General features: G+C 37.8%; 1 protein-coding gene across 1 annotated transcript in view; it reads left to right on the forward strand.

The window, feature by feature from the left end:
• Positions 1-10,821, forward strand: part of PKDCC (protein kinase domain containing, cytoplasmic) — a gene marked incomplete at its 5' end in the record, with an annotated part of 44,339 nt that extends 33,518 nt beyond the window's left edge. The window contains 2 exons of the mRNA XM_083349782.1: positions 4,986-5,159; positions 8,421-10,821. Coding sequence (XP_083205908.1) covers positions 4,986-5,159; positions 8,421-8,500 — 254 coding nt within the window. The 3' untranslated portion in view covers positions 8,501-10,821. The remainder of the gene's footprint in view (positions 1-4,985; positions 5,160-8,420) is intronic.
• Positions 10,822-11,240: the final 419 nt, after the last annotated feature.

An 11,240-nucleotide genomic window follows, 5' to 3' on the forward strand; every position in this document is an offset into this window, starting at 1 on the left:
TTTCTGCAGGCCATGCCATCCTCCTCTACTCATTGTTTTTCCTCCAGGGGTCCCTGCATTGCTCCGCCCTCACCAATCTGTCGTATCCCCTCCAGACTTCGGGTTGGGCATGCCCGTATGCCTGCCTCACCTCCCAGTTGTTCCTGTTTCTTCACTCTTCATCTGACCGATTCCGCTCTTTCCAGCCAATCTCCATTCTCAAATGAATGTACTGGATGCAATCCACTCTCTCCCCACCCCTTTCGTGTTCAGCTGTCGGGAGTTATTGCAGACTCACTCCTCATCTGTTTCCTTTCCCTGGTCTCAACAGGTTGTTGTGTGTCCGGCTTCCTTTCCCTCACATAGATAGCATGGCTGCCTAACCTTGGCCCCTCTCCTTCTAAGTGCAAACAGTGTTTTGGATTGCTCTTCATATGCTCTCAATGCTTGATAAGCTGGTGGTAGCTCTATGTGCCAGTTAATCGAGTGTGCGTCTGAGAACCAGGCTTCTCTAAGCAGCCAACCTCCTTTGGAGGTATCCTGGGTGATAGCCTTCATCCCCCTGAAGTCAAATGAGTGGCCATTGCCATGTGTGTCCATATTTGCGAGTACTGTTCCTGCCTTTTGACGGCCAACCTATGCTCATGAATTCTGGTCTTAATCCGTTTGGCCGTCTCTCTGATGTAATTACATTGTATTCTATAGACCACAGATAATTTTTCTTCCTCTAATAATGGCTCCTTGGGGCGCATCATCGTGGTCCGGAGTGTCTGGTAGGGGCGATGGGCCACACTGACCTTATATGGTGCCAGTATGCATGCTGTTTCTTCTGATACCCCATTAATGTAGGGTATCATTGTCCAAGTTGTTGTCTCTAAATCATTTTGTGTTCTGGGGGGCCCTTGGTATCTACAATGCCGCCAGATGAAATTGGTTAGGTAGCCATTCTGTCTGCATATATGGTGCAGGTAGGCGCGTTCTATTTGCTTTGCTCTCTTTGTATTGCAGTGTGTATTTACACGTGTGAACAATGTCCGGATGCATGCGATCTTGTGGGCCATTGGGTGGTTACTTTTGTAATGCAGCATTCTGTTGGTATGTGTCGCCTTTCGATATACTGTTGTGTGGAGGGTGCCATTAGTTTGGTGACTGACCAATATGTCCAGGAAGGCCAGAGTACCATTGGCCTTCTCTTCTGCTGTGAACTGGATATCAGGGAATACTGCATTGAGCTCTTTCATAAAGACAGCCTTGTGTCTGTTCGTTTGATGATGGCAAACGTATCATCAACATACCTAGCACAAAACTTGGGGCGGTAGTCGGACATCACCTTGGATTCCAGGCATTGTAGGACCGCCTCTGCGATGACCCCAGAAATGGGGGACCCCATTGGCGTGCCCTTGATTTGTTCATAAATTGTGCCCTGGAATACAAAATGTGTTCTGAGACATAGGCACAGTAGTTGGATGACATCTTCTATACTAAGTGAACCCTGGTTCCGTAGTCCCTCTAGCTGTAATAGATCTTTTATTGTTGAAATAGCTAGCTCTTGTGGGATGGATGTAAACAACGATGTCACATCGAATGATACCATGGTTTCGTCATCCTGTATTTTTACTGACTTAAGTCTTTGCAAGAACTCTTGTGACGATTTCACCGTAATAAAATGACAATACTTAAATTAGCAATAAAAAGGTCTTCACTTAATGCCAAAAGTACTATCATACAGGGGAAAACCTCAGTTCCTTAACTGGGGTTATAGTATAAAAAGGAGTCAACACATACAGGGTTGCAAGAATGGCATATTTCTCTGAGGTCCTTCAACTTGGACTTAGAAATCCTTGCTTGCTTTTGTAGTTTCTGATGATATTCTTTCTGTTTAGAAAGTCAGCTATCATTTATTTCACTGGGTGCAGGGCACTGAATCCCTCATAGAGAATGAATTCTGTATGCTGCCCTCTCCCCACAACTGCTGTATTTGTAGAAGAAAAGGGAACAACAGTTGCAATGGGAGTGATTCCAAAAATCTATGCCACTGCTGAAAATTTGCCAAAAAGCTAACGGAAACATTTGGTCTAGTTATATGTCTAGGGTTTTTCCCAAGCATTTCTCCCTGATTCAACTTTACAAGTTCTCATATTCAATAACTTTCTATCTCAAGGCCGAGTTAGAATTGTCTTTCTAAACAGTTGGATATATTTTTGTGTGGCTTGTGTTAATATTTATTAAATATGTTATGAAAAATTATTTATGCTAGTCCAGAGCCCAGAGACATTTGGAGATCTGTGGCTTCTGGGCTCTAGGCATCCGACAGATGGGTGGCATTGCATACCCATGCAAATTGCCAAGAACAGAAAGATTATTTTATTTGTGTGAATCTTTTCACATGAGCAGAGCATGTTAGGTAATGCTACAAGATTTATCTAGGCCACTGAATTCACTGTATGGAGATTTCCCATTAATCTAGTCCTTAAAAAACCATTTCTGGAGAGGTGTGTGTGTGTTTCCAGGTTGAACTCTTGCAAATCAAAACAGATACAATTATAGACTTCACATTGCGCAAAGTAGCAGAAATCCAAAAACATATAATTTCTATTTGTCGAATCACAAAATGTTTCTATTCAGTGCAGCAGTCTGTTACTTCAGCATTCTGTGAAGATGACTATCCAGCCTATGTATAAACACATTCAGGGCAAATGCTCCACTTCCTGAAACAGTCTGTTCCACAATTGAACAATTCTAGGGTTGTTCAATTCTAGGTCCAACCAAAATCAAAATCTGGTTCCTTCTAATTTAAAGTGACTGCTTCTCATTGTAATTCTGAAATAACTGAACAAATTTGAACAGTCCTGCCCCATATTCCACATCTTTCTGATCATGTATTCATGCAGTCCTTTCTTCTACAGGTGAAACATACAAGTAACATAGTTTCTTTGTAAGTTATTCCTTGTAGGTCCCTTATTATCTTGCTTCGCTCTGGAGATTTCTAAAATGCAATGCCTCAAACTCAACACAATGCTCTAGATTCTGACCAATACAAAATAGAGAGGAATTATTACTTTTTAAAAATCTTAATATCTCTGTTGATACTGCTTAATACTGCCTTTAAGTAGAAACAGAATATAGTAGCATATTCAAGACTAACCAACTTTATAATTAGATGTACAGAGTGCGTTAGATCCTGCAGGACTTCAAATACTATGGAATGGGGAAGGGATGGAAAAAACCCAGAATGAGATCAATTAAACAATTGTAATAAGCTACAAGCCCATTCTCCCAATTCATACTTTCTGAAAAGGATTGGGATTTTTTAATATATATATTTCTGTTTCATCAGTGCTACCTTGAGGTCAGTGATGAAGTATTCTGGATGGTTGAAAAGTTGTACCATTGTCTTGTGATTGTTTTGAACTGTAATAACTGTCCATGTCTATTTATCACACAAGTTCATTTATTTACAGAATATGTCAAATATTTTTTTCATTTGTGTTGCTGTCCAGTATGCCCTCTTTCATTTTATATTATACATTTGATTTTTCTTATCAAAATGTAGACATTTACAGTTGTCTTTGTATCATACTGGCTAAGATAATTGTCCTAGCTTGTCATGATCATCCTAAATCTCATTTAATTTTTATGTCAAATTTATATGGTTGACTGTTATTGTCCTATCCCTGAGTCTATACTGACTTGCTAAAAATGCTATTGCATTTCACTGCCTTGTAGTCAGAGGGGAAGATATTTAGGTCTATGCAAAATGTCATAGAATATTTCACACATTTTCTAAATAGGTGGTATACATAATGCATACTAAATAATGAATCTGTCATATGAACCAATATATTAACTATTAGATACAGGCAATGGTATTCGCAGTACAACTGTCCTAGATGGACCTTACTTTCAGGTAAGTATACAAGTGCAGACCAAAAAAAGCTCTGTGACTGTTCAATTCCAATTAAGACTTTGTTATCAAACTTTCTCCAGAATATCAACAAACTTAAGTTTCATAATTGTAGGCAAATTATTCTTAAACTGAAATGATTCTCACAAAGTACAGGCTATAAAATAGGAAAACTAACTATACTTTCCTAAATACATACAATTAGAAACACATTATATGCATATTTTTAATACATTCTTGGGTTGGATTTAGGGAGTCCTGTGGCTAAACAGAGCTATTTATACATGATTAATTCAACTGTCTGATGTATTCATTAGGGGTATCCTCAGACAGCTGGAAAACAGCACTGAGTTTTGAGCAAAACATGTGTGTAAAAGAGAGGCACAAATGGAAGGGAAATTGAATCAAAGTCAGTCCAGGTCTGTGCAGACAAGATGTGCCTGGGCAAGAACAAACTATACTATTCTCCCCCACCCCCCAAGTCTTTCTCTATGGAGCTCATCAAGTCACTGTCCTTTTGTACTAAACTGACAAAGAAAAGTTAGCTTCATTAAGACCTTGCTTGTTCATTACAAAATAGGCAAAACCCAGCTATGCTCTCCTGATTTTGAACAAGGGCTGGGAGTGCTTATGAGGTCCTACTCTGTTCTTCCCCTTTGCAGGTGTGGGATTACATTCCCCAGAATTCCTAGTCAGCCTAATCACTGATTGGGACTTCTGGAATTTGCAATCTTAACACATATGAGGCAGGAGGTTGGGGCTGATTTAAGAATAACAACAGCTTAAATCTTTGCCCATTGATGTGGAGGATATTCACTCACTCAGTCCACAAAGACCTCAATGAAATCAAAGACTTACTTTTCACAGGAAAGAGAAATAGGATATAGAATTAGGGAGTTTCTTGGCAAACCTTGCTCACATTTTTTTCCTATCAAAGTGCATATAACAAAATATTCTTTTTGGCCGGTAATTGGTGCAAGATTAAAAACACATACAGAGGCAATGGAGAAGAGTGTTGGAAACATTTTTTAAGATGCTGTCAAAGCCCAATTTGCCAGAAAGAATTCATTTTAAATGTGGTTTTTCTTTGCTTTTTTTCTAGATTATAAAAGAGTGCCTGAAGCTACAATAATCAATGAAAATTACAGATGCTGGCCATCCTACCATCACAAAGGATGTCTCCTTTCTGTATTTGATGTAAATGAGGCTATAGAGGTATGCGAGAGTCATTCGCAATGCAAAGCTTTCGTTTTCATCAACCAAACAACTTGGACAGGTAATGGTTGCCAATCAAAAAAGTTTTTTTAATCCTAAAGTAGCAAAATGAGAATGCTTGAAAAAAAGATTGGCACATTCTGGCATCCACATAAGAAAATAATTAATCTGTTCATGATATCACAATGGTCTCTGTGATTACTGTACCTAGCTTTTCATGTACCTTGGAGACATTTCTTTATGAAGTAAATGGTAATCAGTTTACCAACTATCTTTTTTTTGTGATAAAATTCTACAAAGGGATTCTTTGTGACTAAAGCACATAGAATTGTCTGAATGAGGATCTATGAATGGCAAATTGTGCTTTCCATCACATTTTATTTTGCAAAAGTAGTAAATAACTATAATTCAAACTTATGAATTCAAACAACTTCTTTATTCTTATTTTTTGAGTTAGGCTTATATTTCTCAGAATTCCAGCTAGAATGTCCAATTGCTATCTTGCCTGGCAATATAGCCTTGCAATTCTGAGAAATATATTTTCAAAGCATCTAAAGTCCTATTGGACAATCATTTGACCATGAGCCAGCAGTGTGCAGCTGCAGTCAAAAAGGCTAATACAATCGAGGGTTATATAAACAGAGGCATACAATCAAGATCATGCAAAATATTAGTACTGCTTTATAAAACCCTAGTAAGACCACACCTGGAATACTGCAGCCAATTTTGGTCACCATATCGCAAAAAAGATGTTGAGAGTTTGGAAAAAAATCAGAGAAGAGCAACTAAGATGATCAAAGGCCTGGAGACTAAAACATATGAAGAATGGCTGCAGGACTTGGGTTTGGCTAGTCTAAAGAAAAGAAGAAATGGGTGACATGATAGCAGCATTCCAGTATTTGAGGGGCTGCCACAAAGACAAGGGGGTCATGTTATTCTCCAAAGTAACAGAGGGCAGAACAAGAAACAATGGTTGGAAACTGAACAAAGAGAGAAGCAACCTAGAATTAAGGAGAAACTTCCTGATAGTGAGGACAATTAACCAGTGGAACAGCTTGCCTCCAGAAATCATGGGCGCTTCATCACTGGAGATTTTTAAGAAGAGGCTAGACAGTCACTTTTCTGAAATGGTATACGTTCTCCTGCATAAGTGGGAGGCTGGACTAGAAGACCTCCAAGGTCCCTTCCAGCTCCTATTCTATTACACAAGAGAATCCATCTCTCTCTCTCTGTCTCTCTGTCTCTCTCCCTGTCTCTCTGTCTCTCTCTGTCTCTGTCTCTCTCTCTGTCTCTCTCTCTCTGTCTCTCTCTGTCTCTGTCTCTCTCTCTGTCTCTGTCTCTCTCTCTCTCTCTCTCTCTCTATATATATATATATATGCTGCTCAAAAAAATAAAGGGAACACTTAAACAACACAATGTACTGTATTTAATAGTAGGATGTCTTATCTTGTGTTCCCTTTATTTTTTTGAGCAGTATATATATGACCAGTATATATATAGCAGTCATATATATGAGAGAGAGAGAGAGAGAGAGAGAGAGAGAGAGAGAGAGAGAGAGAGAGAGAGAGAGAGATTAGCTCCAAAGATATAAAAATATAAAATATAAAAGCCAGTAAAACATTTCTTGAGGGGAAAAAAATGATTTGCCTAAGATTGAAAATCAAGATGGCTAGGAACCTCTAGTGAGGAGGATCACCAAATGATTATGCCGGAGAATTCAGAGAAAGCTGAGGAGATCATTCAGCAGATGGCTTTAGGTTTTTTTTTTTCAAAAAATCTGTCTTGGGAATGTCCAGAGGACAAATTGTTGATGATGATAGCACTTGAGAGAAGGGATTTAGGGAAGCCACTCGTCTTTGTGTTAAGACTAAGCCGAGGTCCACTGGCTACAATAGTGATCCTGCAAAATACATTCCAGCGCCTTTTCTTTATCAGGCCTGATGAGTTCCAAAGAGATTAGCGTGTGTGTGCTGGATGACTGTTTCCAGCTGGATGCAATGTAAGCAGGCTCTTCCTTTGACAAGTAGAGCATTCTGTTCCCATATCTCAGCACTTGCAGATCCTAACAAATGCCACCTCACTCAAAGGGCAGCCTCAGATGAACTCTGGAAACTTGACAAAGGTCATGCCTGCTGCTATCAGTCTTAGCTATTGAATTATATTGTAAACTGTTTAATAATAACTTTGAAATATGCTTCTGGCCTATGAAACAATTTACAAGAAATTAACCCAATATAACATTTAACGATAGTTAAATTACGTATATGCAGAGCCAAAAGTCGTGCAAAATAATCTGTTACAGTTTAGATAGCATATTAACCCCATTTGAACCTTAAAAGTAGATTTTTTTATTTTAGTATTTTTGGATGAATCTTCTTTGATTAGAACAGGGGTCTTCAAAACTTGGCCCTTTTATGACTTGTGTACTACAACTCCCAGAATTGCTCAGCCAGGCACGCTGGCTGAGGAATTCTGGGAGTTGAAGTCCCCAAGTCATAAAAGGGCAAGTTTGAAGACCCCTGGATTAAAACATTGTATCTCAATTTGTTTAGAGGGGCAATACTTGAAAGATAAGGTGAGAAAAAAGGACAAACAGTTGTTAATTTCCCAGTCTTTCCCCTATAGATAGATAGGTATGCACCTACCAAATTGTCCTCACTAACTTTTGGGGCTGCACCAGGAATAATGATAATATTGCTATAATCAGAACATACATGCCACGCTTCTCCACTTATTACAGTGTAATGGATGATTTCAACCAAGAACTCTTCAGTATATATGGCAACATTGCTTAGTTCATAATAATATACTTTTGTTGGATTAAATCAAACTCATCAGGATTTTAATGGTATTTATATGCCAAAAATCCTGGAATGTGTTAATTCTCACAGAGCAATCATGCGAACACATATCATTTATTTATTTTTGTTGAATCTAAAGCCATTTGCGATAAATATGTCTCACACTTCTCTTATAGATGGGCTATGGCTAGTCTTCATAAGAAGGCCATTTCTTTCTTAGACGTAACCACTGAGAATTCTTGATGTACAATTATGATCCTGATTTGATATATACCAGGGGTCCTCAAACTTGGCCACTTTAAGACTTGTGGACTTCAACTCCCAGAGTTCCCCAGCCAGCATGGGAGTTGAAGTCCACAAGTCTTAAAGTGGCCATGTTTTGAGGACCCGTGGTATATACCTTGCAAAAGAAGAGGCTGCAGTTGGATAACTTCAGAGTTAGTTCTAAGATAAAATTTCTTTATACTTCCTAATCAATAGTAGTACTACTACTAATAATAAATTATTTGTTGTCTGACAAGGTCGTCAACTTGTGTACTTCAAAATGGGATCCACTTCCATTGTGCCTGACCATGACAAGATAACGTATGTGAAAGGATGAAGTTTACGCGTCCTATAAGCTCAAATCTGGGCAGGTTTACTCAAACTACATCTACGTGCCTTACTCCATAGTAAGCGCACCCAGGTTTGCTACCCTGGTTCAATTGGTCAATATGACAGCTGTTGGGGTTTTTGTTTTTTGTTTTTAAAAAAATGAAAATGGCTTTTGTGTGCAAAGAAGCTGAGAATGGGGAGGAAAATGCACTCAATCTATACAGAGCAAAACAACTTTAAGAAGAGACATTTATTACCTGAAGGAATGTGCAATATAATGACATTTTAAAAATGTGACTCTATATGAAGAAGCATAATGAAATCCAAAATGTGACACACTGCATGGCTAGCCTTACAGTGTTAGAAAGCAGCAGCATGCTTTTCTGACTAGAATTACACACCCTCTGTATAATTTTGCTGAGGGTTGGTTGAAAATTCTTCCTTTTCATAAGAAGCTCAGGATTACCTATTCCAATATTTATGTGAGTAAGTATAATTAATGCAGCACTGTTAAGTCTCTTGAAGATCAAACTTTCTGGAAGACAATCAGGACTTCTGTGATTGTATGAAACATAAAAGAGCGAACATCAGGGTGGTCCTTGGGTAAGGAATTAATTTGCTATCAGAATTGACATCCAATTTTTAAAATCTAGTAATTCTATCACTTTCATTAAACCAGCAAAATTTGTCTGTGAAAAAATATGTGCAATTGCACAGTTTGCAGAAGATACTATCTTAAAAGAAACATTGCTTCATTTTAACAGAGGAAGAAATCAGAGATGTGGTTTGGTCCTTTTAGCCTTCAAATATTATGACCTTATGAAGTGTATTCTCTCTTGAGGGTATCAAGTATTACTTCACTGACTTTAGCATATCACAAGCTAATTCTGCAGCTCTGGGGACTCAATTTGCTGAATGGGGTTCTGATTTTTTTTTTTACCCAAGTGTCCCCTGGTAGCACCACTGGAAATAATGCCACTTTTAAAGTTGCACATGTCATCTGCAGTTTTAATCTGATTGTATAAAAGTATGCATTGCATCTGCTGCTCAGTTACTTTTTTAAAAAAATGATTAATATGCTTTTAATCAGTCCAACTGGTTAACTGACTGAATTTTGCAATTATAGTACCTGTACAATCACCATAGCCCATGCCTAGTTTAACAATAAGCTAGAGGTTGCTCCTTATTGTGATGAAAATGAAGTATGAGAGAACTAACTATACACTGTAAGCCTATGAGTGTGAGCATGTGTTAGTAAATGGGGCAGGGTAATTGCTGTCCCCAGCTCACACTCTGAACTGAACTCATTTACTGTTCCCATATGGGTGGAATGTATCTCACACAGCTTCAGAAATTAAAAGTCCATTAGACATGGGGGCTAATCTTCTTAGTAGGGGAAAGAGAAGGAGGCATTATCATGTTACAGAAGCTTCTGAAAATTGTAGTCTGTTTGCTTAATCCTGATGGACTTCATAGGAACCTCCAGCAATTGAGCCTATAAAGATCAATATAATTTCTCATGGGTTTCATTTCTGGTTATATTGATCCAGTGTTATAGGAATGAATTGATCAAGCTATGCATATCTAAATGCTAATTCAAAATTTTGTTTCTATATATTCCAGTGTCTTATTTTATCTAAAATGGGACACTGGAATAGACCCAAACAAAATTTTGAACTGGCATTTGGATACGCATCATGACTTGATTAATTCATTGCGATAGCCTTGCATCAATATTTAGAGCTGATTATTATTAATTTGAATCAAACTGAAAAGTTTTAAAATCTGAGATTAAAATGCACACTTGATGTGCTGCACACATGAGATGGTTCATGAACTAAAAAGTCTGGATTCTCATATTGATGAAATGGACTATCCAAATTGCTGTCCAAGGGACACTACTTTGAAAGATATTCTCAGTTGCATTTGGTTCTAAAAATCAGTGGAATTGTTCCTAGAGGAGGCAATATAAATGATGACATAACATTCTGCAACTAGATATTCAGAATACTAGGGAAAACTTCGTTTGTGTCTAGTCACTTTTATTTATCCAAAATCAGAGAGAAATGTATCCCCTGGCAACTACCGGGGGCAACTACCACGAATGAAAGATGCAATTTTTCCAAAGTATTTACAGTAAAAGATAAATTTCTGCTGGTGATTGTTTTGAATTCTTAAGCTGTTGCTTACTAGCTTTAAAAATAAATTGTCTTTAACAACAGCAAATGAGCCCAAGCCTTAATAATGGAAAATTTGTAACAGGCAAAATGTACGGATGTAGATTATGCTTTCAATGAAAGCAAGCAAGAAAATGTTAAACGTGACAAATGTCATGCTTTTACCTAGTTTGTACATCCAGGAAACTTTCTACTTTTGTTCTTAAATTGTTTATTTTTATATGAAAATAAAATGAAATGGATGAACTTCTTTCTGCTTTGGCTGTAACTTATTTATTTATTTATTAAATTGATATGCAACACAACTCACTGTCGAGTGACTCTGAGGTGCTTCTGGGGTCCCTCTTATTGCTGCTACTCTAAAATACTGTGGTATCATAAAGAAATGCTTCTAGAGATGGTCATTGTCAAATCAAACAGGAGACAGAAGCTTGTGGTCTTCTATATGAAAGGCATTTGTTCAATCTGTGGATTGTTTTAAAACATGAAATGAATGTATAAAAACCTGAAATGAGTTTCAAACTCCAGGAACTATACCTGAATAAAAAGACTGTTTGCCTTTGTAGACAT

Source organism: Vipera ursinii (genome assembly GCF_947247035.1).
Source record: "Vipera ursinii genome assembly, chromosome: 1".
Taxonomy (NCBI): Eukaryota; Metazoa; Chordata; class Lepidosauria; order Squamata; family Viperidae; genus Vipera; species Vipera ursinii.